The 27,997-nt window shown below is 37.5% G+C and overlaps 2 protein-coding genes across 2 annotated transcripts; both read right to left on the reverse strand.

Annotated features, from left to right (window-relative positions):
• Nucleotides 1-2,892: 2,892 nt before the first annotated feature.
• cnot9 (CCR4-NOT transcription complex subunit 9) lies at nt 2,893-8,834 on the reverse strand. The gene is made up of 8 exons (XM_067583311.1): nt 8,676-8,834; nt 7,252-7,431; nt 6,959-7,074; nt 6,621-6,730; nt 5,120-5,229; nt 4,822-4,920; nt 4,499-4,590; nt 2,893-3,342 (listed from the first exon to the last, which is right to left on the reverse strand). The coding sequence occupies exons 1-8, from the start codon at nt 8,691-8,693 to the stop codon at nt 3,174-3,176; spliced, it is 894 nt and encodes a 297-aa protein (XP_067439412.1). The 5' UTR covers nt 8,694-8,834; the 3' UTR covers nt 2,893-3,173.
• Nucleotides 8,835-9,982: 1,148 nt separating this feature from the next.
• On the reverse strand, nt 9,983-27,400 carry carm1l (coactivator-associated arginine methyltransferase 1, like). Its single transcript, XM_067582974.1, has 16 exons — nt 27,292-27,400; nt 26,514-26,639; nt 24,709-24,835; nt 23,080-23,205; nt 22,800-22,972; nt 22,601-22,705; nt 20,858-20,968; nt 19,491-19,668; nt 17,480-17,570; nt 14,680-14,761; nt 14,153-14,238; nt 13,236-13,325; nt 12,136-12,273; nt 11,806-11,895; nt 11,541-11,652; nt 9,983-10,500 (listed from the first exon to the last, which is right to left on the reverse strand). The coding sequence occupies exons 1-15, from the start codon at nt 27,304-27,306 to the stop codon at nt 11,640-11,642; spliced, it is 1,551 nt and encodes a 516-aa protein (XP_067439075.1). The 5' UTR covers nt 27,307-27,400; the 3' UTR covers nt 9,983-10,500; nt 11,541-11,639.
• Between the last annotated feature and the right edge of the window lie 597 nt (nt 27,401-27,997).

The raw sequence follows: 27,997 nt of genomic DNA on the forward strand, positions 1-27,997 counted from the left end.
GTGCAGGTTTAACACATTTCATCCACCTATCCAATTTATTAATGATGTATTAACATTTATACTGTAATTGCAGAATGATTTAGTTTAGCTGATGGCTTATTAGTAAGAATCTCTTTACCATTTATGAATTTTTGATTTTATTAACATTTGTAAATACAGAATGGATGGGTTATGAGAAAGATAGAGCCATTCATTTTTATTAATGACTCACTAATATTTATGAGGTACTTAATAAAGGAGCACTCCACTGATTTTACACAGAAGGTTCAGTGTACTGGTCATGGTTAATACTACTCAGCCTGTGGGAACAGATGTATGATGTCTTCTGTGGCTCTGAAGGAAGTTTGTAAGGTCTGAGAAAACAACCCTGATGATGTCATAGTGATGTCATCAGGACTATCTCGTCTTGGAATTGGAGACAAAAAAAATGTCAGAAAGTCTGAGTCACAAACTGGAGGTGTGGAGAAAGATGTAGACATTTACCAGGCAGTGAGTATCTAACAAAAATCTCTCTCATATTGCATTGCACTTTTTTCACAACATGGCACACCAAAAGTTGTTCTTATTATAAGCCAATAACTGATCTATAAAGCATTAGAAAGCCATTTAGGATTCCTGATTAAAAAGTGGTATCTATAAAATCATAAAACACATCATTTCCAGTATCAAATTAATGTTAAATAAATGTTGCTTTGGTGTTTGTGTGTTATAGTAGTTACTCAACTGATAATAAGTTGTACATGCCTTACCCTGTTTTATTGATTACTGTGTACTGTGCAATGATTAGTCTATCAAAAGAAAATTAACCTGCAACTATTTTAATAATTGAGTAATTTAGCAATTTTTCAAGCAAAAATGTTGAACATTTGCAGTTTAAGGCCCTCACTATGTCCCATTATGTTCCAGGGACAGTGTTATCATGCTGTTTTTGTTTAAAACAGTCTAAAAAAAAACAAAGTAAAAATAAAAAGACACACTTGCTGGTTCCAGCTTCTCAGATATGAAAATTAGCTGCTTTTATGGCATATATGATAGTTGATTAAATATCTTTGGGTTTTGGACTGTTCAGATAGACTGGTCAGATAACATGAAGGTATTTGAAGATGTCATTTTGGGCTCTGGAAGTGATTAATCTAGAAAATAATCAGCAGATGAATTGATAATGAAAGTAATTGTTAGTTGCAGCCCTATGTGCAATACAAGGGAAATGTGGAAGAGTAGAAAAATATGATGTGATAGTTTGGCCAGGACATATTTTGTTCTGATTGGGACATTATATTTTTTTTAAAGAAACTGTTCAATATCTATCTACAGTAGGCCAGCACATCACAAGTTTGTGTCATATTTTTGGACAGCAGACAGCCCCTCTGTGAGTGCCATCGTGTTGGCCGCATTAAATTATTGTTTTCCACAACAGAGTCTGGCAGCTTGTCTGCTGTCATACAAAACACTCAGTGGTAGAGGATTATGATCAAGCTGTTTCCTCCAGATTTGGCCCAGAACCACCTCTGTCCCAGTATGCCAGGTGGAGGACCAGCAGAGCTTCACTGCAGCGAGCCACCGTCTTTTCTGTCCCATCTAATGTTACTAAGCCCTGCTCATAAAACTTTCATCAGGCCAGTTTAACTGCAGGCCAGCACAGGACAGCACATCAGGGAGAGATTCACCATCAAATTAACAAACTGTTCCCAGTTTACCTCTGGAGTCATTACTGACATCACTTATGCACCTGAAAGCTCACACACAAACACACACACTGTACATTTGTAATTCTGAATATTAACATTCTTTCTGTGGTCTTCATCTGTGTTCCCTGCTCAGGTTCTGAGGTATTAATAATCCACAGCTTTAGCTCAGCTTCCCAGATCAAATTACACAGACTGAGCCAAAACTAAAATGGAGGGACTCCCTCATAATGACCTCCACTGAGGAGAGAAAAAAACTACAATACCCAGCTACCTCTACAATGTCTTGATATCAAAGTCATTTACACAAGACAACAGGGTGCTTCATTTGTTGAACAACTGATGTACAATCCAAAACCATAATAACTGGAGAGACATAATGAATACTTAGATTTTGGCTCTTGCTCTCCACCATCAAAACACCAAATGAGGGAATATGTATTGGAAGAAAGCGGTTCAACCCTCCAACAGAGGTCCATAGAACCGTTCTGGGGGATGGTGCAACAAAACCTTATTTTTACTTTAATTTCTCATCCATTCATAAATCAGTATCATAAAGTTTCTTGAATCAGCTGGAAAAATGAAAGCCTGTGAATTTTTATTCAACCCATCTTAAGACCCAACAGTGGCCTATTGTTTGGTTTGTTGGCGAACTGTGCAACACTTTCAAAAGGGCACTCCACCAATTTTATACATGAAGGTCACATGTAATCACAGGGAATACGCAGAGTATTCTCAGCCTGTGAAAGCAGTTGTATAATGTCTTCTGTGGCTGTGATGGAACTTTGACAAGTCTAAGAAAAATGCCCTGATGATGTCACAGTGCATGTTAGTCACATGTATGTGAGTGTTAGAGTGTTGTGAGTGAGAAGCCTTTTTTTGTAAACCCTTTTTTCTCCTGTTTTTTTAGGAGTTAGGTTTGTGCTTTGTCTTTTGTTTCTATTTTATTTTTCGCTAGGGAAGTTTAGGATGGGGGTTTAGTAATTTTTTGTTTGTTGTTTTGGGCATTGCTCACTGTGAAGCCTCTGTAAAATAGGGTTAGGGTTAGTCTAGAGGAAAACCTGGACACAACATGCTTAGAGCCCCCGCTCTTCCCAATCCCAAGAATGGTCAGCCCAAAGACCATCAAAGTTCACTGTAGCAGTTTATTTTACAGAGGCTTCTGGCAGTGTTACATCAGCAGAATGAGGATGCTGAAGCTGCTCTATGTTGTGCAACAATTTATTGTTCATCTGTAAATCAGTTAGAGAACACACGGTGAGGCAACAAATGTGAAAGTCTTTGAAACCGTGGATCCATGGAAACGGAATTACAGAAGATGTGCTTCTGAACACAAAAATAATCAGGCAAGAGCCTTTCCCTTTTCAAGTCTTTCATAAAAACAGTGCTGTCTGTCTGTGTGTTCATGATTGAAGCTGAAGGCTCATCATCTGTTGGGCAGTTCCTTGCTGGTGTCCCTCAGGGTCAGTGAGGAGCAGGGGTGGGGGGTCACTGCGGGGGGAGAGGGATGCCTCGGGCATCTGTGACCTGACCCTCCTGCAGGTTCTTCACCAGCTGGGCCAGCCAGCGTTTGGTGGTGGTGTCGTCCTTCAGGACCTGGGCGAAGGTGGTGTCTTTGAGCTGGTCAGGGAGGCACTGCCGCAGAGCTTCTCTGGCTCTGCACAGGGAACAAACACAGGACACATATCTATGCTGTGATGTCAACATACTGTTTCAGAGGCCCTTACCTAGAATAGGATTACAGTTCTGGATGTTAACATTAAATAGTTGGAATTATTTAGAACAACACTATTGAATTCAGAGCTGAGCTAATCGATATTTATTTTATATTTAGAATGGACCAAATCACTACTGTATGTTTAATGTGAAAGGTGTCACTCATAGTGACAAGTCCACAAATTCTTATGCTGCCCCCAAGTGGCAAAACAAATGCAGCATTAAACGTTCTACATTGTGACTTCTGCACTTTGAACTCAACAATTATCCTATTATGATCTACTAACCTATTATGAGAGTAACTTACTTTGCGTCTGTCTTTATGCTGAATTTAATCTTCATCAAATGAGCTAGATAAGGTTCAGATTCAAACCACAGGCTGCTGAAAACATATTTTTGTTATTATGTTTAATTTTGTATTTCTACCCTTTTTCTTTTGCACACACAAGATTGGCAGCATTTCTCTTCTGAAGCTTCTTTCGAGGGAGTTTTCTTCATGTTCTGATGATTGGTGGTTTGGCTGGTTAGAAGTCTTATATTTTGTCATTATTTATATTAGATAGTGATTAGATTATGTAGTAACATACAATTCCAGAAAAGGACAAAATAATTTTGAATTTATGTGACAAAATAATCTAAGCTCAAAAGTTCCTCTTACAGTTTCATGCCATAACCTTATTATTATTATTGTTATTATTACTGTATCAATTCTACTTCTATTTAATATTTATCTGGTAATTTCTCTTTTTGCTTTTATGTTTTTGTAAAGCACTTTGTAACTTGTTTTGAAAAGTGCTATATAAATAAATATATTATTAATATTATTGTTATTATTATTACTAGCCATTCAGAGCTTTCAGTTGCATCTCATGGTCTTGGTTGGTTCTGTTGTCACCATGTGATCTAAGTGTGGTACTTCAGTCACATGATAAAAGGTATGTGGGTGAAGTTTGCATCTTGTTATAACATGATCCAAGTTCCACACTTAGGTCAAGAGATGACACCAGAGCTCGCTCCAGTTCCTGATGAAGGCCATGAGATGCGGATGATAGCTAGCATGTTGTCATTCAGAATTATTTTTCTACTGATTTAAGTACCTGGAGTTGTCGGACAGGCGTAAGTAGCAGCGCACTACGTGCTTGAGCAGGCGGGCTGAGGGCTCTTTGGACAGCTGGAGGACCATTTTGCCCTGAAACAGAGGGCAGTGAGTCAAAGAGTAATATTATCATTATTATTATTATTATTATTATTAATAAAGATCATCTACAGACATTTTTAAATACATACAAAAATACTCTGCTTTGAAGAACTACTTGTGTCTACTTGATATGTTTTTTCACAAATAATTCAATTACCAAAAATTCTTAAAATTACAAGAAGCACAACACATTTGAGTGGACGGAAACTTTCAGTAACTTACAAGAATCATAGCAACATGAGAGAAGCGCTCATATGTTTGGCAGATGTATGCTAGTCCCGTGTCATCCAGGAGGATTTTCTGTAGTATGAAGGTTGCAACCTGAAAAACAATGATCCCAGATCTCTTCAATTATTTGACTTTTTTTCTGAGCCGATGCTACAAGAATCTTCTGTGTCTTAATGATGAATATTAATTTCATCTAAAGGAACATAAACATATTGAGACATGGTGAGACAGGCAGAGAGTAGGAGGGGAGCAAATTAAAACGGATAAAAAAAATCACAAACATTGAAAGTACCGTTTTGGAGAGCTCGCTGCCAGACTCCATGATACGAAGGCACAAGGGAATGATCTCTGTGGTCAACAGGAAGTTGATCACTTCCTGCTCATCTGTTTTCACCAAAGCACCTGGACAGGATTGACATATAGAACCAATGACACTAAAACATTTTGTACTGTTTTCTTCTGTACAGATGCATTAAATTTAATTTCTACAAATTGGAAACAGCCATAAATACATCCATTCAAAATGTTATATTCCAGTGCACCCCAGTAGACTACAGGTAAAAATGCATGCCATATAACCGCAAAGTCCGTGGTTCGAATCCAGCTGCGGACCATTGTTGCATGTCACCACCCCCTCCCATCACTCTCCCCTTTCAATTCCTGTTATCTCTCCACTGTCCCTATAATAAAGGCATACAATGGCCCCCAAAAATATTAAAAAAGAGAAAATGTTACATTCCTAGTCAGCACGTGGGTGTTGTAATGGTGTTTCTACTCGTAAGATTACACCAAAACAGTTGTCTGTGGTCTCATGATGGTGTGTGCTGGTGGGAAAACCAGTGGTGGTTTTAGTAAAGGTGGCAGACACAAGACTGAAAATGTGGAGCTAATTAAAAATAATAAGCTGTGTCTGTTGTCTTCCTACCAGAAATATCAGCTACTGATATCATCAACCTTATCACACTTAAAAGCTAATCTGTAAAATTTCACAATAAGCCCTTCGTCCAGACTAAAACAGCATTTTCTCCCCCCAAAAACACATTTTTCCAAAACAGCCCCCCAAAAGACAATCAAGATGGTGCTGTGGATGGCTGCCTCTACATTGCACTCTAGTATTTTTTCTGTTTTTGTTTATTTGTGCAGTCTTCAGTACTCTCTTTCATGTTAAATTCACCCTTGTATATGTAAACATACTCGGCCAGAAAAGACGATTCTGATGTCAGTGTGGCATTTCAGTGTGGATACAGAAAACAGAGCTTTAAAGGGGCCATATTCTGCATATTTCCAGGTCTATATTTTTAATCTGGGGCTCTTCTGGAATAACTCTGACTGATTTACAGTTCACAAAACTCATCATTTAACTCATACTGACCCTTCATGCAGCCCCTCAGTTCAGCCTCTGTCTGAAACAGGCCGTTTTAGCTCCTGTCTCTTTAAGGCCCCCCTCCCAATGAGCCCACTCTGTTCTGATTGGTTAGCTTCCAGAAGATCCATTAGCCTCCAGACAAACTAGTATTTATCTCCATCTGCTGACAGAAATCTGAGGAGAAACTCTCACTCCATCAGCTGACAAATAATAATAAGGAAATGTGTCTCCAACATTGTCGAATATATGTTTCGTTTTTTTTGGGTGGTTTATTTGATTAGCTATGAATAAGTACTGAATCATAAAAAAAATCATTTAAGAAAGAAAAGAAAAAAAATAGGAATGCTACTTCAGTTGGATGATGATTTCGAGCCCTGTATAATATTCCTATATCTCATGAGTGATCAATTGCGTGAAGATTTCTTACCTATTACCCCTAAGCTGGTGAGGCGGAGGTATTCGAAAGGCCGTGTTTTGCTGACAGTGTGTAAGAACGGGTACAGGAAGAGTGGGATGTGAGCAGCCAGGAAAGCTGACCTGTGAAGGACAAAACTCCGCTGTGAAGAATTGTTTGCTAGTTTGGTGGCCTTCTTGATATTTGTTTCAGTGCTGCATGTTCTTAACCAAATAATGTTCAACCTTTGTCCTGAGACGTGATCCTCAAAACCGAACTCTATTATTTAACATGTACGTATCAGTGAAAAATAGCATTGTCTGCTGATGAGTGACAGAGGTAATACTGACATGTACATGGAATTCAGTTACCTTGTCTCTGGATGGGAGGCTACACACTGGAGGAGCGCCAAGGCGTTACATACTCTGTTGGACTGGTGTGCTGTCAGGGTGGGGGGGTTGATTGATGGGTAGATGTTGACAATTTCCTAGCAAAGACAGGGATGAAAAAGAAAAGAAAAAGCATGAAATACCAGGTCCTTTGTTTATAAGAACTTTGGAAAATCTTGCATCAACAGCTAAAGTCTCTTAGGACTGTCTCTTTATGAATCCCTGACTCCACCACATGTAACCTGGGACCTGTGGAAAACACTGCTCCGGCTCACCTGTAGCAGGGCTGCTATAGTGCCACAAGAGTGCCACAGCATGGGGGCAAGGTCTGGTACAGACTCCCGCTTCTTGCTGAGCTCCAGGAGGGCATTCTCCCTGGTTTCTGGACTGGAGAGCTCATTGATCCACTGGTAGATCTTTTCTCTGTCCACTTGTGCCAACGCTGTGGTTACAGCCTGAAAACAACCCAGGAAATAAAGCACTGATATGGCCTGTTCTATCTAACACAGAGACAACATCCCATTTCAAATCTGTCAGTATAATACAACCTAAATTATATAAGCAAATATACACACCTTACAAACTGCAACTTAAGGGACAGCTTCACAATTTTTCAGTGTGTCTTAAAACAACAGTCAGGTGCCAAATGAACAGTGAAAGAATTTTCCTCGCTGTAATCATTCCTCCTGTTCATACTGGCTATTAAAAGACTCCCATCAAATGTGCTTTCAATGTAAGTGATGGGGGCCAAAATCCACAGTGTGTCCACACAGTCATTTTGTGCAAGAATGCATTTAAAAGTGTATCTGACGCTTATATGAGGCTTCAGCAGTCTGAATTAGTCATATCAAGTGGATATCTGCCACATTTTTAGCATCAAATTCCCTCTTTGTGTTTTCTCGTACAGTGTTTCCCTCTTGAGCTGCGGTAGAAGTATAGTATCAAAAAAATGGACAACTAACGTTGAAAGATATCTACTTGATTTGACTCATTTGGACGGCTGGAGCTTAATATTAGCTTCAGATAAACTTTAAACACATTTCTGCCCATAAGGAGGACTGTGGATTTTGGCTCCCATCACTTACATTGTAAGTGCATTATGAAGGGATCTTCTAATGGACAGACTTGAAAAATTATGAACCAATCTTATTTAGTGAGCCCTGAGTGATTCCCCTTGGAGCCAGTGTGCCTGTTATTCTTATAAAGTCTCACCATACTATAGCTGAGATTACAAAGGAAGCTGGCAAGCATGGTAACATAAAGCAAATTCAGTTCAATACAAGAAATTGTAACTGTAAATGAACATGACACTCAAAGTGTCCTGGGTATATGCCGAATACAAAGTTCAAAGCTCAAAAATGTCTTTTTGTGCACCTTGTTATTACTAAGGAGACGCACGGCTCGAAATAAACAAGACTTTTTGAAATTAACAGATTTTTTGATGGGAATCTGAGAAAGGTACATTTTCGTATGACTTTTAGACAAAATAAAGGGTGTAAACTCAAAATTATGAAGGTACCACAACTAAATTCACCATTATAGTTTTATAATTTATCAATACTACCGTTATGTAACTGCATTAATTCATTTTTAACTTAGCAATGTCAATATTGTTAGCATAGCATATCCAGGTTAACCTGTAGACATGCACAGCTAACTTAGTCAGCTAAATGTGAGAATAATAGTGGTATCTACTTACTGCTCCTGTAGCCAACATTCTGTGCAGCGCTTGAATTTAATCCGGTAAGGTCTTGTAAAAACCGGTATTACAAGTGATTTTAAAGAAATAAACAGAAATGCTTCGGCTGCATTGGCTTCAACGTTCTGTCAGCCGGAAGTACTGAGACACTTCTTCTTCTCTTTGCTTTTCAGTGGCGATTGGCGTCCAAAATGTCGCATTACCGCCACCTACTGGATTTCAACTAAAATCTCCACTGACTAAATAAAATAATAATTTCCCACTATGCTATAAATTCTCTGTATTTCGGGTGTGATAGAGCCTAAAAGCTTCTCTCAACAGCCGCTGCACACCTTCTCCAGAAACTTCTACAACACCCAGAAATCTCCTTGCTGCATCTACGATAATGTCAATTTTCTCAGATTTTCTTTCTCCTCCAGTTAGTAGTAGTAGTAGTTTTGTTGGATATATTTATATGTTTGTTATGAATAATCTTTTTGCATTACCTTTGTGTTCACAAGTTTCCACAAGGTTCCTCTCAAGAGTATTGATATCAGTGTTTTGTTCTAACAGTTATGGCGGCCCAGCAGAGAGCGCCAGAGTTTCATCAGTAGTCTGCAAGCCCAGTCACAAGCAAGCCGTCAGTTATTTGGAGATATATTAAAGTCCCCCTCCACTCAAAAATATGTTTTTCTTCTTGTTCCTTCAGTTGGATGTTTGAGCTTCACTGTACAGAGTGATGTAAGTGCAGATTTTTTTCCCATTCATTCATTCATTGCTGAAAGTGGAAATTTTCTCTGTGCTCACTGAAAACCTGATTTTAAAAGGCGGGCCTATGAGCATGATTTGTGACATTACAACAAGTTTGGAAGCTAATCCAAAAGTGTGATGTTGAAAATGAATTAGCATATTTATAGATTCTGGAATTTTTAATGATGGAGAAGGAGTGGATGTCATTTTAAGGATTTTAACGTGGTAATTCTTTTTTTTTTTTTTTTTTGAGGAAAACCATATCAGACACACATTATCGTTCCAAGCAGAGTATTTTTAGATGTCTTAATACGTGTCTGGAGGAGATCTTTAAGTATTTCAATGTGCTAAATGTGTAAAATTGACATTTTGACATTATAATACTGAGTTAGTAATCATAGTTTCAGAAAACCTCTACTAATAATAATAGCTATTGTAAACGACTTCATATAGTGAAAAGACTGGGATGGAAAGGAAATCCTCAAAAAATGCAAAGGTGTTTTGGGGGAATTTGTGCATTTATTGCTTTTGTTTTAATGGAAGTTGACACATCAAATTTTATTATTTCACCGTAGTATCTTATACAGTCATGTGATTTTCTGTCCCAAACTGATTTACACTTAAGTGATTTATGTCCTGCAGAAAATAGATCTTCTTTCTGCCATTTTCTACAGTTTAGACCTTTTTAAAGCCCACAACATAGAGTAAATATGTAATTTTCTGTTTTATTCATGGATCCTCATAGAACAACCGTAAATGTAGTGTAGCCTATGGCAGTGTAATAACTCTTGATACTTCTAAATGTAACTACTGTGAGATTATTCAGGCAAATACAGCCCACAGACTGCAATTACAACCATGCAGCTGTTACCATGTATTGTTAAAACCTTGAGGAACTGAATAACATTAAAAGAATTTTGGAAGGGTAAGTTTTATTAAAATCAATGAAATACAGGCACAGAGAAAACTGCTGGTGACTCTCAACAGAACAGGGCTTTAAAAGCCCAAAAGATCTGACAGTTCCCAATTTTCTTGTAAGAAAAAAAAATCCATCAAAGCTTGGGTGTGTGATATCTGATGATTCCTAATGAGGTTCCTTTGGAGATGAAAGAGATGACAGTAAAAATAATCATTGTCATCATCAAATAGGGAAATCAAGTTAACATAATCAACATTTATCTAACATTATACACTTTATTTAAAAAAAATATATAAGGTCAAATTGAAATGCATGGATTTCTTTTCTAATCCAGACATTCTCTTGAGGTGCCAGGCATTCCCTCAGCACCCTCAGCTCCCTCAACATCCTTATCTCCCTCAGCATCCTCAGCCCCCCAGCATCCTCAGCATCCTCAGCCCCCCAGCATCCTCAGTATCCTCAGCTCCCTCAGTATCCTTAGCCCCCTCAAAACTGCAAGTTACATTCTAATAACATAAATCAATTGATTTACAGCCAAAAAAGTACTCCAGATGAAGTACTTTCAAGAACAACAAAGTTGCAGTAATAGTATAATTGTAGTTGAAATATTGTCAGTGATGCATGATGTCCAACTTAGTGGACAGGTGATTAATTGTCATTTTCTCCCAACATACAATCAATACTTGGAAATTTTAACAATTGTATTACTCCTTAGTCATTACTTGATATTACAAAATTTTATTTACCTGCAATGATCTACTACCATAGAAGGATTGGCAAGATATTCCTGAGCTGCTGAGTGTTTCTGGCCGGCCGGCGGCCATCTTGGTTTTGAGTAATTTGTGTTGCACTTACAAAGGCTGGCCAATGGATGGCAGTGTATGGGATGACACACTATCGTCCACTGTGGTGGCTGATGTGCAACTATACCATCAAAACCCATGCATATATAAGAAAACGGCTTTTGAATAGCTGTCCACTGTAGTGACCACTATGCATGAAAGGGTTAAATCCATAAAATTCATCAAATAGAGTTAATTATTGAATTATTTTACTTACTCGCTTACTTAAAGAAATAAATAATCCATTAAAATCATCCTTTAAAATATTTCTTTCTTCTGCACTATTGGAGCTGATAACCTGTGCATGTTTTGATTGTGCAGTGTAACATGCTTTTTGACGTCCTTGTGCTTTCCATGCACCAGTTCAAGGTTTACCTCTGTTCTCTTCACCCTGCATCTTGAAGAAGAGAGGCCACCTGCCCTGGACCTCCAGGTCGCTGTCTGTCTGGAGGTCTCTAGCCCCGGAACCTGACCTCAGAGGCACAGTCTGTATTTCAAACATTAAAAGAAGAAGTCTCTGAGTACTTTAAAGCAAATCATTAAAGCATACCTGTTGATACAGTATACTGTATGTAACTTTGTGATCAAATGCTTAATTATAAAATCTAATTTATGTATCAGAGAGGAAAACAGGGGTGACCTGAAGAAAGGGTTCTTGAGGTCCAGGATGTTTCCAGATCTGAAGCCTGATTGGTCGACTGTGACTGTGATGTGGATGTCATAGCTGTGCCTGGAGTGGTGGAAAGGTAAATGTTAGTGATCTTTTTCATAGACTCACAGGTTATAGACTGAAAAAAAGCCTCTGTGGGATGTATAGTTTGATTATGCAGCCATGGTAACATAAAATGAAAATACAAAACCAAAGGTGATGTCAGCAGCTACTTCTGGCAGAAAAACACTCTGAAATGACAATTTCTTGTCCCATTTGTACACATTTGGAAGCGAAAGCTTGACGAGAGCTCAGGTGTACCTGTTGTTAGCAGCCAGCAGGACAGTCCCAGACAGAGTTTGTCCCTGTTTGGCAAAAAGCGGAGTCTGAAGCAAACACCTGACCTGATACCAGCGAGTCAGAGGCTCAGTGGGAGCTGTGGAGAGCCACACTGTTGACCTCCAGAGAAAGACAGGGAGCAAAAGAGATGACATCATTACAACACTGACTCCACTGATTTACAGTGAAGTGGGATTCTTGTGTCTGAAGCAGTCATAGAGAAAACTAAATGCAAATATTATCTCTTTTGAAAGGCATATAGCATGATGTGAATGTCTTAATATGACTTCACATTTCTGTGCAAGTTGTTTTTAAATGGTGGGGATTAGCTTTTTATCATTAGATTAAAAAAATCGAATATATTAAAAACTCTGCTACTATATCTTCCACGCCACCCCCCTCCTCCCTTCCCTGTCACTGTAAACTAACAGCCATTATATTATCACCTTCTCCCTTCTTCACTTTGTTCTATTTTGCAAATACATAACTCCATAACCAGAGCTATTACAAATTAAGTGAACCCAATAATAATTATGGTTTAAGATCATTTTTCTGAATATACACTAAAATTTGGAATAAAATCACATATCACATTAGAAATTCTTCCTCCTTCTTACAAACAAACATTTACACAGATATTTCCTTCTTCTGAACCAAAATTGTAACTACTAATGTCTCAATAATCATTATTGTTCTCTTTGAATTCTATGTAACTTGTCTGTATATATTTAAATGTGTTTACTCTTGCTATTTTCTTAAAAATAGGTATGTTTTCAGCCCATATATATATAAAGAATATTTTTCATCTAACTTATCAACTTTCATTCTCTGCTTGTCTCCTTTTTATACTGTTTTATTGCTTGTGTCCTGACAGTGGGAAAGCAGAAAACTTGCTGGAAAACAGTTTCTGAACTGAGTCAGGCCCACAGCTGGAAATGTTTTACATTGTTCCGCTGTTTTTCTTGCTAAAAAATAAATAAAATGAATGAAATGAAATTAATCGTTCAGTGAATTGTACAATGAAATGTACCGTCAATACAGGCTTTCAAAGAAGAAGGAAGTCAGGGTTTTGTGTTTCTTACTTGGATCCCATGTAAGCCACATCGAACCAGAAGGCGAGCCCGTGGACTAGACCAGACTGGAGCAATGTAAACACAAAGGGGATCTCCATTCTGGATCAAATACAGATATTTTAAACTTGAGGCATTTCTACTTAACTTGTAAATCATTGGTATGTCATGTGTAAAGTAATATACCTCACTCCCTTTTCCTCATAATTTCCTTTTTTGTATCATTTTACTATTTGCTGCTATACATTAACAGTGTATTACATCATACTTCCACTCGACAGCTTTAGTTACTTTTCAGATGAAGATTTGACACAATGGATAATTTAACAAGCTTTTAAAATACAACACATTGTTAAAGATGAAACCAGTGGTTTCCAACCTTTTTGGCTTTTGACGTCTTACAAAAAGCAGTGTGTAGTCGGGGTCACATTTCAGATGTCTGAGTTGTTAACAGCTCCACCAGATTGTGATTTTCCCTCTAAACTTCTCACATGGTTTAATAAATATAGTAGTTCAAACTAGCTAACTCTATTTAAAATAGTTGAAACTAGCTCCACCTCCAGCAGCTACAACAGTAACATGCTGCTTATACACTAATGCTTCAGTATTAATAATCTAATGATGTCATATATAATAATAATCAGTCAGAAGGACCAAACCACTACTTTTAGTATTTTTACATTGCTGTATTGGTACTTTTACTTAAATAAAGAGTCTGAATACTTCTTCCACCACTGTTTAAATACATTTTGCTGATAATACTTCTGTACTTGTCCTTCCTAATTTCATTTAAACGCAGGTCTTTTACATGTAATTGAGTATTTCATTATTGAAATATTGGTATTCTTATTTTTACTTAAGATCTCAACACTTCTTCCACCACTGAGTGTATGAAAATGCTTCTAAAGCGCTTATGTATAATATCTAACCTGTGCAAATCTTCTTGTTTAGCCTCCATGAAGTTGATGCAATGCTTGACAGACCTGGCCATCAAGATCTGCATATCAAATGTGTCCTGGAAAAGATATGAAAGAATGAAAAGAATGAAAAGAAGGGTTATATGTTTGACACTACCTACACCTATTTGGGGCATTTAGCTGACAATTTATTTAATAGCACTTAAAGATGGACCCTGACACAACTAATATTATGGGTTGATATACTGTATAACTGTGGTTGAGAGTGACACCTGTCTAGGAGCAATCAGTTGCACGCCTCTTTCTGCAGTCAACCAATCAGCAAGCCAAAATGATGACGGCCATGCTGCACTAAATCAACCAAACCCAACTAAATGTTTAGGATGAATCACGCACATTTCCCCAAAATATGAGGTATCTTTAGGAACTTCTAGATCTCCACTAGAGGTTAAAATCATTCACTGGATACTGCTTGGCTGTAAGATGCATTTATGATAAGACACTATAAGACACTGTGGAGTTTTTTTTTCTGCACATACCACTATAGGCTGCCTGAAAAACTCATCCCCAGCAGGACTGTGCAGAGCACTCAGGTTAACACCATAGAAGCTTCTCTGCTGCCTGAGGAGAGGAGAGTGAAGAGACAACACTGAATATGTGATTGACACATCTGGTAGTTCATGAGCTGATTGTTTTAGCTGACAAGTATGTTCTCAGACAACTCACTCTCCAATTATGACTGCTTTTCTGCAGCATTTGCAAATTAATAAATTACATATTCCATTCTTTTTGTTAGTACTGCACAAGTCTGCATGTAAAGCTTCAGACCTTTAGTGTTGCAGCTGTTATTAATATAAATGTATAAGTTCATGAAAAATCTTCCCACAGTGTCATCACAAAAACAGTTTTGGTAAAAAAAACAAAAAAACATCAGTTTACAGTTTATCTTCATTCCTCAGGGCTGACTGAGCCTAGCCTCCACATAGTGGTAGGGCATAGACCACATGTACACACAGACGCGCACACACACACACACACACACACACACTGGTATGCTTGCATACACTTGTGCACACATAAAAACAAATTCCCCAACAGTGGCTGTATTGTTTGCATTTTTCAAGAAATACAAGAAAAGAGCAGAAAACAGAACGTAATGAATCTTATGTCTACTGTATGTATTACTCCTATGGGTCGGATATCTACAGCATTCACAATACTTGCTGATGTTTTATGTATCACTATAACACAGTGTAACAGCCAAATGTTGATACATTGCAGGGCCCGGTGTACACTACACTACTGTTGTCCTTGCATGCTGCAAAAATTAGTTTTCCCTGAAACAAGAACAAGTACCATGATCCCTCTCTGATTTGTGTCTCCACTTCAAAGAAAACCTTAAAGGACAGGTTCATAATTTTTCAAGTGTGTCTTAAAACAACAGTCAGGTGTCCATATGAACAATGAAAGAGGTTTTCCTCGCTGTAATCATTCCTCCTGTTCATACTGGATATTAAAAGATCCCCTTAAAATGTGCTTTCAATGTGAGTGATGGGGGCCAAAGTCCACAGTGTGTCCACACAGTCATTTTGAGCAAAAATGCATTCAAAAGTTGATCTGAAGCTTATATGAGGCATCAGCAGTCTGAGTTAGTCATATCAAGTGGATATCTGCCACATTTACAGTATTTTTAGCATCAAATTCCCTCTTTATGTTTCCTTGGACAGTATTTCCCTGTAAAGCTGCGGTGGAAGTATAGTAACATAAAGAGGGACTTTTCGCACTAAAAAGACTGTAACGTTGAAAGATATCTACTTGATTTGACTCATTTGGATGGCTGAAGCTTCATATTAGCTTCAGATAAATTTTTAAATACATTTGTTGTACAGAAGGAGGACTGTGGATTTTGTCCCCCATCACTTACATTGTAAGTGCATTATGAAGGGATCTTCTAATGGTCAGTATGAACAGGAGGAATGATTACAGCAAGAAAAAACTTGTTTCAGGCTCCTAACTGTTGTTTTAAGACAGACTTGAAAAATTGTGAACCCGTCCTTTAATATCTTGTGAAATAAACTAAAATTAAAACTGTTGTTGCTATTGCTGGATTGTTATCTTGCTACCTGCACAGATGTGGCTGATGTTTACATATTACACATTACATTTACACACATGGCCATTGTGCAGCTGCTTCTATCTTGCATGTTGTATGTTTATGGCTCTAGTTTATGGATTTTGGTTTGCTCTGATGTCTCCCCTTTTCTTTTCTCTGTGCCCAAGACTCAAGCTGAACTGGGTAGAACAGCTGTTAGATGTGCTGCCACTGCTATTGGCTATGTAAAGTACATGGAATTTGTTTTTATGGAAATTAATATAATATTCGTTAAATATAGTATTGCTGTACTCGTTATTTTTGTGCCTTGACAAGACTGAAAGTCTGCATACTTATCAAGAAATTGTCAGTTTAACATCATGGAAGTGTTCTCTGAGTTGGCTGTAGAAACTCATGTAAAATTAAATAGTTGGACATAGTCTATTCTTATAAATCCATTCTTTGTGGTTTTGTGCTATATCTTTTAGTTTTCTCTTGAATACCATGTTTTTTGTTCACCAGCCACAATGGCAGCTCAGAATACATCAACCACTTTAACTATAAACTAATTGTATGTAAATCCAAAAATGTGTGGTTGTCAATCTGAAATAAAAGTCTATTTTAGTAGATCTCAATAATCGATTCTATACACTCCATGATGTTAACAAACAACATTTTTATGCCACAGCAGTGATGTTATGTTTCAGCCAGATGAATTATTAGTATATATTGATATATGGGATCAATAATGTAATTATCTTCCCTTAACTTCCACTGATATTACTCTTTGTGAAATTTTCTTGTTATTATTATTACTATATTATTGATAAGGATACAATGTTCAAGTTTTAATGCCCCACCATGGTGTTTCAAAGAACAACATATTTAAAATATATATATATTTACTTTTAGTTCAAAATATCAGCTTCATCCCAAACACATCGGCCTACAAAAGCCCATATCAGTCAAACTGTGTTGGCTTGCATGAGTCAGGACTGGACTGAACCCGACCGTTTTACACCCAACAGGAAACATGCCTGACTGAGGTCAAGCACCGAGAACATGTGTGTGTGCGTGTGTGAGACAGAGAGGGAAAGAGAAAGGGAGCCAGTGTGTTTGTGTCCTCATGCATGGATTTATGCCTGTGCGTGCTTGTGTGTATGTGTGTGTGTGTGTGGGTGTGTGTGGGCGTGTGTGCGTGTGTATGTGCGTGTGTGTGTGTGTGTGTGTGCATGAGAGAGAGAGACCAGAAACTGGCTCGTGCGTGGTGTTCAAAGTAGAGCTGTTCGTCACTGAAGGGAGCCAGATGAATATCTCCATAGGAGGGAAATATCAGACCTGGAGAGAGAGAGAAATAGTGAGACGGTGACTAAACAAGAGAGACGGAGATGACAGAGATTAAGTGAGAGCCACATAAACTATGAGAGTAGTTAGTTGCAGCCAGAGGTGAGTCACTGGGCCTCTTTCAAGAACCCCTTAAGAGGAAATTTGTTCTTACGTGGCATGTACAACTTATTCAAGAGAATTTGTGGCATTCACCATTTTCCTCATAATTTGAATTTTCTCTGAGGTACCAATGAAATTTACAAGTGCTCAAGACCAGTGTGACCTCAGGGTCTTTCTGCAGGTCTCTATCCATTATCATCTTGTGTTGTAGCTGACACTATCTCATCACTTACTAGAGGCTATAATATTCTCTCCTCTAATATGTGTGACAGTCACATGACCGCCTCTCATATTAGTCATGGAGCCCTTTGCTTTAGAAAGACATTTTTTTGCATCTAATTTCATGTCAATTAATATTTTCTAATATTGGCACTGCTAAATATGATATGTTTTGGTCTACTTTTTACTCTTTTAGAACAAAAGGTCACCTTATATGATTATTATCAGTTTTAGAGTAGCCGATGATGCTAATGATGAAATCTCAGGAACACTCACCTCTTTGTGAACAAGTGACATTCACTGGGCTCAAATGTGCAATTTACAACAAGTTTGTGTTGAATTGGACTTAGAACACTTGTACAAGCAAACCTCACAGAAAAAAGTAAGAGAGATTTAGGAGAAGAACATGAAAATATTCTTGCATGGGACCCATTGTTTTGCAAGTCACAAGTAAGTCTCAAACCTTGGCTATGAAGTCCAGAATCAGGTCCTAAGTCACAGACATTGAGTCCTAAATCAAGTCCAAGTCCTAAACTTTGTGTTTCATGCTTTAAACAAGTCGTTAACCTGCTGGTTAACACTGACACACTGACAAACACACCTTTCCCTCTTGACTGGTGTCAGATTGATTCAAAGTATATCTGTTGTCAGGAAGCTGAAGAGTTGATTAGAAGTCAGATTAGAAGGGCTTAAATCCAAGCAAAGTCAATCATAGCCTTTGAAACTAAAACAAGTTCAGTTATAGAATGATGTCTTAAAACAAGGTCTACTTGTGAAAAATATATATATAACCTCCTGCTAACAGAGGATTCTCCTCCCTCAGATAGCTTCAGACTGAAATGGGAAGAAAAATTTTCTTTACTTATCATTCTTGGCTCATTTTAATCAACAATGAATCTGACTTCAGCCCAGAAGCTTTTTCTTTCTTATGCCCTGACTACGGAAAAAAAACAAAAAAACAAAAACTAATCCTTACACACTGGAATAAAACTAGTATCCAAACCATTAAGATGTGGCTGGTTGACTTAATTAACACCTTGCAGTTTAAGAAGATGAGAAGACAAACTACATTTTCTATACACAACTTTTCACAGTATCATGCAAATATGAAAGAATGTGAATGAGTGAAAATACACAGGGAACTTTGGTGGGTTAGAGTGATGGGGTGTGATAATCTAGATTCTTTGTTGCTTTTTCTCCTTTTTTTTCTTCTTTTTCTTTTTTTCCCTTATTTCCCTCTCAGTTTAACTTGTTGTCATTACTGTTCTGCTTTTTCCTTTTTCTTTTCTTATGTACAGATTGAATATCAAGTTGGTACTTACAACGCATCCTTTAGCTCTGTAATTGTTAAACTGAGCAATAACTGACTCATTGACATCTTTATATGAACCAAAATGCTAAATTAAATATTTTTGACAAGTTAAGTCAATCCTTAATTTTAAAGTCAAAGGGCAGTTGCAAGTCTTTTTCTGATTATGTCTAGTAAAGTCATATGACTTGTGAGTTGAAGAAAAATAATACTTATACCACAAAATATTATTTTATAGCTCTATTCATAGTAGTAATAAAATGTGGACAGTACTGTGTGCTTACCATTGGGCTTGAGCCATTTCCTGGCATACAAGAAGCTCTCCATGACTCTCTCATTTAGCAGCATGTAACCCATGGGCTCAGAGACAATGACATCCACCATGTCAGGGCAGCTGATCTCCTCTATCTCCCCCTCTAGGACACAGATCCGCTCAGACAGACGGTTGCTCTGGACCAGGATCTGCACAGGAGACAGACAACATCTGCTGCATGACTATGAATAATACCCTGTTCAACCATTTCCCCCGACAGGACCATGACACATACACTGGATGTGTAGAAGGCATTAAACCTCTCAACAAACGTCTTTTGAAAAGGTAAAGTAGCAACCCGCCAAACCTATTCAGCAGCTGTGTATACATGACGCTTTCATTTCTATTAATAATAAAATCATATGATGTGAGACTACTGTGAAGATCTGAAACATTAAATCTTAATTTCAAATGTTTAAATCCTATTTTTCAGTTTTACAACCTTAGTTTATACTCTCAAAAACAACTTTAAAATCTTAGTTTTAATGTTTCAAATCTTGACAGTAATCTCACCTCATAGAATCATTGTCTAAACTAAACACCTTGATAAAAAAAAAAAGCCTCTTATTCTATTTCTTACCCCTTTTTTCCTATTGGAAGGTATTATGTGTCTATTTTTTCTTGTATGTTGTACAAAACGTAAGAACCTTTAAGGCCAGCTTGTGCTTTTGGGGTGATAAACTTGAGTAGACTTCAGGGTTGGTTTAAACCTTTCCTGATCTGTTATATGAATCGGAATTCATCAAGGAAATGCTCTCCCTAATGACTGATTTGGTACTCACACCATCTAAAAATTACATTTGAAATATTCAACAGTAACTTGTTTTTCCAGAAACACCATTATGGTTGCTCTGGATAATAATCAGTGTTCACAGTTTCTATGGGGCTCTTTCTCCAGAAAGTAGTTCTAATGACAACTTTCGTTTAAATATCATGATATCTATCATCTAATCAAATTACCCCAAGATATCGGTCTAACCTCTGTACTGTGTGCATCAGCATCTCCCTGCAGCCCCTATCCTGCTGAACTCTGGGCCAGATGTTGCCGCAACCCATTAACTCCCCAGAATGCCACGCTCTGCATGTGATGTATGTACTCTATGTGTGTGTGTGTGTGTGCTATCTGGTGCATTGATGCGGTTTTTCTTTAGGCTTTAGCAAGGCCAACACACACATTACATAACTTTTCAAACTCTCTGACACTCTGGTTTCATTTCCTCAGAAAGTAAGAACAGTTTTAAAGTTTTAAAACCTATGTGCGTGGTTGAACTCACACTCTGTTTAAATCTGATAATATAAACAACAAAGATGGAAGAAGGAGGATTTAAATGTACCGACCTGTGTGTACTTGGCCATGGGGTTGGATTCAACAGCATACACTCTGGTGGCTCCTGCCTGGACTGCAAAGAAAGACAGAATACCAGAACCACAACACACATCCAGAACCACCTACAGACACAGAAAGAAAGAGGGAGACATAGTCAGGCGTGCTTTACAATATAAATTAAGAAAATGTTAAAATACAAACAATATACAGTATATATATATATATATATATATATATATATATATATACACTCCCTTATTTTGTGCCATTGCCCTGAAACCCCCAAATTTCCTTCCAGCTCATAGTCAAGTTAGAAAGTAAAGAAAGTAGAGAGATAGAAAGCCTTTATTATCATTGAACAGAATACAACAAAATTAGGAGTGCTACTCCTGATCAGTGCATTAAAAGACAGAGAGACAAAACAACCTCAGAAAACAAACAACCATATCCAACAATACAGGTTCTAAAATGTAAGCAAAATAAATAAATACAATGTAATTACTGCACTAGAATAAGTGTACTTATTGCACTAGAATAAATACAATTATTGCACTAGATCCAGGGGTTTGCCCTAGAAAGACAGCCATCATATTGCACATGAGGGGTCATTAAATTCCTGTTGTTATTAAAGTCCAAATTAAATCACATTCAGTCATCCCTGTTTGCAGTCAAAATGGTGTCAGTATGTTTTTTTAAACATATTATTAATAGTTTTGTACTATTAAAATGAAGAAAAAGCATTAAATTGCAATAAAATACTGTTACTGTACACCAAGGGGCGATATTCTGCACATTTCCAGGTCTATATTTTTAATTGGGGGCTCTATGGGAATATCTTTGCATGATTTACAGTCAACTCATACTGACCCTTTATGCAGCCCCTCAGTTCAGTCTCTGTCTAAAACAGGCCGTTTTTGCACCTGTTTCTTTAAGCGCCCCCTCCCAATGAGTCCACTCTGTTCTGATTGGTTAGCTTCCAGCTACATAAACAAATACATCTCAACACGCTCTCACTCCCAACTCGTCACATATCAAAGCTTGGTCAGGACCTCATGGCGTCACTTTTTAACGCACGGGGTACCCCTTTAACATCATTTTTCAACGCGCAGTATCACAATAGTCACTGTTAAATAATAATCATATTTTATGGTGTGACACGGTGATTAAGGTCTGGTTAGGTTTAGGCACAAAAAACACTTGGTTAGGGTTAAAATAAAAAATAAAATAAAAATGGCGAGGTGGTCTCAAACCATGCTCTGTGCTGACTCTTTGCTGATTTCCAACTTTCTGCCAACAACATTACAAGTCATCCACGAACCCCTCCACCTCCTAATAAGAAATCCAGTCAGCTTATATAGATGTCATGTGAAGTGCGTCACTTCAGAAATGTCGATATGATACGTATTGTTGAAATGTTAATATGCTCTGTATTACAGATGTTGAAATGAACATATTCAACATATCTGTGGTTTGCAGAGACATACAATGCCAACGTTTTATTCTGGAGACCAGGCTCAGCTTGTGAGCAAAATAGAAAAAAACATCATAAACGAAGCGTTCAGAGCAGGTTGAAGCCCTGTCTTTTAACTTCCAGGGAGCATTTCTACATACCTTGCCTCAAGTTTTGGAACTTTGACCATGTTAAACATTTGACATCATAACAGTATATAAATAACAGAAAATCACAAAAAGCAGAATATGTCCCCTTTAAGGCCACCATCTCCATCAAAAACCATGAGGACATGTGTTGTCACCTTGTCTCTGAAGTCGGTCTCATTGGCCAAAATGGCTCTCTGGTAAGTGGCAGTCCTCTGGTAGTCCTGAAGCAGGCTCTGCTGCTGGGACAGACAGCTATGAAACTGCACACATAAACAATATGTGCAACAATTTGCATTTCTTCTGCTTTCATTCAGATGTGTTTGTAACAACAGTCAGAATGATGGAGTTGCATACCTGGTAGCACTGTGTAGGGGCATTTTCAATCCTTGTTTCAAGCATAGAGGGATGTCTCCTAGAGGGTGTTTGGCTTCTCTCTGTATCCTTGCTTCCACTCTCGCGTCCTTCTTTGCAGCCTTCAGTCTTTTCATCGCTCCCTCTCCTCAATAACCGCTGGAAGTTCTTCATATCTGCAGAGTCAAAGGGGAAAAATGTTTCTACGTATTTAAACTCCTGACACACTAACCCATTGACCTGGATGATAAGCAGAATATATTTTAGCATATAATGTACAGACCAGCTGGAGTTTTAAACTGCAGCAGAAGACTCAGCTGGCCGACAGTGACCAGGAAGGACTGAGCTCCGACCTGGCAACAGTCCATCTCCTTGGAAACAGTGAACTGGAAGACTGATGCTCTGTTCCCTAAAAAACACAACAAATCACAAACACATTTGAAAAGGAGTCTAGACAAGATATTAGCAACTATTGATCTAATTGTCATCACATTTAATACAGTATTTATGGTACTAAGGAGGTGTTTATCCCCTATTCAGAAAACATTCATCAGATTTGTATGTTTATGTGAATAAATATATGCCCTTGCCACTCTCTCTACTATCATCTTTTGGCAACATTTTCAAATTTAATACTCAAATTAATTATTATAACAACAGACAGGTCAATCATCTTCATCTACCTTCTTACAAAAACAATCATGGCCAGCATGGAATGCCAAAGTACACATTATCAAGATCTTGCTATCTTTTGAAAATTTGAAAAAGAGATAGTCATCACATTTAATTCATGACGTTATTTTTTTTTTCATATATGTACTTCTTTGTTTTTAGAGGATTAGTGTCTGCTGGCTGGTGGACTCTTCTGTTCATTTTGTGTTTCTTATTGTCATTTGTATTTTGCTAAATTATGTTGTATTTGTTTGTTATTTTTTTCCTCAGTTTTTTTTTCTTTTGATTGTGTGTTCAGACAGAATGTGCAGTGAATTTCAGATGTGGCATGATTGGATACAAAGTCAATGTAAAGGTGCAAGTAGATGCAAATTCACCCGGGTGGCACAAATTGACACGAATATGCATCCGTGTGAGTTGAAAATGTTTCAACAGAGCTTTATGAATCTGCTTCATAAACATACAGAGACAAGAGAAAAAAGGACTTGACTGGAACTGGAATCTCTGGTGAGCTCTGAGTTTAGTCAGAGCCTGAGCTGAACACAAAAACGCAGACACACTTCCACAGATATGGTTTAAGATTTATTTCTATTATCTGGACTTTATCCTGTTGTATATGTGTGCAAATAAAAAATCTAAAAATCTATGATGATTCTTAATGTTTTTGACGCCCCCAAGGTTCCATTTAATTCAGACAGTGAAAAAAGTCCACTTCTACAAAAGAAAGAGCAAGTTCTAATCAGAAGGTTACCTTAAGATTTACTGAGCACAGTCATGCTTCCAACAAGATGAGTTTTGTGCCTGTAGAGTCACGCAGAACAAATTTACATCAACACAAACATTTTTGGTTCAACTATTTGTAAGTATCTATTAATAAAAAATCATCAGTCTTGTCTGTCCAGCATTTTGAAAATATGGGTTTATTATTGCAGCTTCTATGAGCCACTATCTGAGAACTAACGAAGAAGTGTCATTGTTTTTCAGTATCTGTGGTCATTTCTGTGCAGGAAATTCTCAGTTTCAAGACAGACTGAACCAAGAAGGAAGCATAAAAAACAGTGTTACAACACAAACAGGCCTGTACACACTACACAAAAGACACTAAACTATATCCAAATAAGATGTACAGACAGGTATCTGCCCTGAAACAGCAGTGGTATTCTGGGATACTTGAATGTTTAACTTCAGCACATGATGGACAAGTGGTGTCCCAACACAACTACCCAACAACAGTACTCACCATCCTGCACAGTTAGCCACTGAGCCTCCAGTCCTGTAGTAAGGAGCAGTGTGAGCTCCTGTTCTTCTCTCTGTCTGCACACACTGATCTGCTGCTCTCTGCTCACCTCCGCATGGACCTGCACCTCCTTCATAAACACAACCAGACCAGAGCGTTTCAGCTAAAACAAGATTAGATCAGATCTGATAGGATCTCATTTGTGTAGGTGCAAGAAATTTAAACCCTCATTGTTGTCACCTGTCAGTCAAACAAACCATGGTATGTCCCTTTAAGCCATGCTATTATTTTAATTACATTCCTTGAAAAAAAAAAACAACATTAGAAAGGAGAAATTAACTGGAAAAATGTGTTCTTTTCCTGCAACAGAATAGATGGGAGTTGTCACAATCACCACAATTCTGTCAGTTTGTTCTTGGGTCCGGCATCATTGACAAAAGAACATGGACCTTAATGGATCGTACCAGTGGTTTGAATGTTTTAGCCTAGTTACTACAAATCATATATGCATTACATGACAGCTAATCATTTTACAAACCATGCTGCTGTTTTTTTTTTTTACCACTCTAAGCATCCATGAGCTTCCAGTCATTTCAGCACGACATGAAAATCAGTTACCTGACTCTTGAAAATTGCTTTGAAGTATGTAGTCCATCCCAGTGGACACCAAGTCTCCACTGAGTCACTTTAAGTCTGCTTTAAATAGACTCTTTAAGTCTACTTAAAGCAGACTTAAAGAGTGACATGCTCTATTATGTTCAAGCTATTCCACAAACAATAGTTCAACATGCTGTTAATTGCAAGATTTCCAGAACATTAGCTACAAGAGTAAACCACAGAATCATTATGAGATAGAAACTTGGTTTGAGAGTAAATACTGGAGAATCTGCTCCGCAGTATGAAACCAGGAATATCAACGCTTTAAGTGACTTTAAGTTTTTTTTCTTCATTGATAACATTTAATTTTCAATTTTGTTTTATTTTATTTTTTTTCCTTTTTTGGTGTCTTTATAAAATCTTATGTATTTTTAAATCTCACCAGCACAATCATTTTTTTAGTCCTTTAATGCATTGTGTGTTTTATTATTGTGCAAATAATACTAAACTAAAATATTTTATTTTATGTTTATTTGTATAGGGACAGAAGTATATAGCATAAACTAATGTCACATACCACAGCATCCATAGCCTAAGCTAGTTTGTAATGCCTGTCCCTCGATGGGCCTTTAAAATACATAAAACTCAACAATAAAATCCATATGGGACTGCACAAAACACAAATACACAACAACACACATATACTGTACATTAAAGCACAAAACACAACAACAATGCAATAAAAGTATCATAAATATGTTTAAATGCACACAACTGTGAGCAGTCAGGATTAGGTGGAAAATCTGATGTTTGAATTTACTTGTTAAATTCGTCATCTGACAAATAGAATAGGAATTATTTATGCAACTGGTCCAGTTTTTAACCTGATACAGGTTTGTCAAGGAGAAATTAGCACTGTCAACTCTGATATAAGGGACTATGGTCAGATCAGAAATCAGGTCCCAGCCAACAGCAGACAGACTATTTTAGTTTTGTTATCTTCTGTTTTCTGATATGAATTTGTGCACCTACCTGATTGAATTGCATTAAAGCAGAACAGATCAGAATTAGGCCTGAGCAGTTTAAAAAGCATAGATTAGATGAAATCAGATTAGACTAACACTAATACAAATTTACTAGAAACACATTTTATCAAGTCACAATTCTGTAAAACTGTACATGAGTGTCGCATCTGTAACCTCCTGCCTTACCTCCTCATGTGTGTCCATGTGCGCCTCTTCAGCCATCATCTCCTCCTGCAGAGTGAAGACCCTGACAGAGAAAGCCAATGACTCCTCACTCCTTTCCTCCATTCTTCGATGTGAAAGGAAGTTGCTCTTTGGGAAGAAAGTAGAGTAGAGAAAGGGGGGTTGGGGGGGTTGTAGGTGGAGGAGAAGGGGAGGAGAGATGGAGGACGGATTATAAGGGCAGAAAAGTAGGGGACAGATGTTGACATTGGAAGAAACTGAGAAATTCCCAGCTAAATGCAACATTTTCTGCTAGAACATTTCTAACATTATTATTTGACATATTTTATGCATTCCATATGATAAGAGATATTCCAGTATTCTAACATAGAGCAATGAACCTAAATTTGAACATAAAGTATAGGTATTCTAAGCTTGAGGGCTAAATGTAAAGAAGAAAAGTCGGGGGGTCACCACAGTGCTATAATAAGGAATCATCTTCTGGGTACCATGACTAACAATGTGACATCTAATGGAAATCTAGACAGTTAAAGACCAAAAGTGTCTTGCTCTGAGCCAAAATTTTAACCAGGCACAATGACATGGCTACATTAAAAATTGTTTACAAAAAACTACAAATTTGGCCCATTAAGTTGGGACAACACTGTTCATTCAGAAGACTTGTGAGGTTCAGTTTAGGTCAGGGTTAAGATCGCATGTGATTTCATGACCTTTAGGCTATTGTTGTTTATATATTACCAGCCAATTATAAGATAAAACAATATAAATAATGGATACACACCAGGAAATTTGTCATGTCTTCTCAATTTCAGTCTTTATTATGCCTCACTCAGCATGGTAACAGGGCAGTCCATTTACAGTAGCAACACTCCCTCTGCTGGAAGGACATCATCACTGCAAGGACACAGAAATCCTAATAAAGCCATCAAATTTTTCGAAAATGTTACATTAGATATGGAAATGCCACCAATTGTCTTAACTTTACACAGTGGCAGACTGATACAGTGCTATTGTCTAGCATGTAGTATGTCTGGTATCTCAGTACCCTTCTTGCATTCTGTTTCTTGTTGCTCAACACACATCAGAAAATAAAACTTAATAAATTAAATACTATTTTTAAAAACCAAATTGTCATTCCAACATTATGTCCGCTTACTGGAAAAAAACATTCAGAAAATTTAACTTGACATTTGCATGAGTGAGATGTTTGTTGTTTGTTTTCTGCAAATATAGTGATGATATGTGGATTCATGGCTACACTCAGTTTGACCAGCAGCACAGAAAGTGTTTTAGTTGATGTTCAATTTAGTGGATAACATTCAGGCACGCATGAAGAACTATTCAAATCAGACACAGATATTGCCTGCACAGAAGAGAGTTGTTTTCAGTTTTATTCCAAAGGAAATACATGAAAAGAAAAGTTTTGGAAGGAAATAAACAGAACAGCAATGTCTCTACTTTATTTTACCTGAGTTGCTAAAGTTATC

The sequence above is a fragment of the Thunnus thynnus genome, chromosome 24 (genome assembly GCF_963924715.1).
Source record: "Thunnus thynnus chromosome 24, fThuThy2.1, whole genome shotgun sequence".
Lineage (NCBI taxonomy): Eukaryota > Metazoa > Chordata > Actinopteri > Scombriformes > Scombridae > Thunnus > Thunnus thynnus.

Excerpts from the sequence above, each read along its gene's own strand:
- cnot9 (XM_067583311.1), bottom strand. Across the intron at positions 5,230-6,620 it reads CACCAGCTTAGGGGTAATAG|GTGCTTTGGTGAAAACAGAT; the intron begins GTAAGAAATCTT and ends AATCCTGTCCAG. Across the intron at positions 4,591-4,821 it reads CTCATGTTGCTATGATTCTT|GGCAAAATGGTCCTCCAGCT; the intron begins GTAAGTTACTGA and ends CCTCTGTTTCAG.
- carm1l (XM_067582974.1), bottom strand. Across the intron at positions 23,206-24,708 it reads GTGGCTAACTGTGCAGGATG|GGAACAGAGCATCAGTCTTC; the intron begins GTGAGTACTGTT and ends TGTGTTTTTTAG. Across the intron at positions 11,896-12,135 it reads CTGCTGGCTGCTAACAACAG|GCACAGCTATGACATCCACA; the intron begins GTACACCTGAGC and ends CCACCACTCCAG.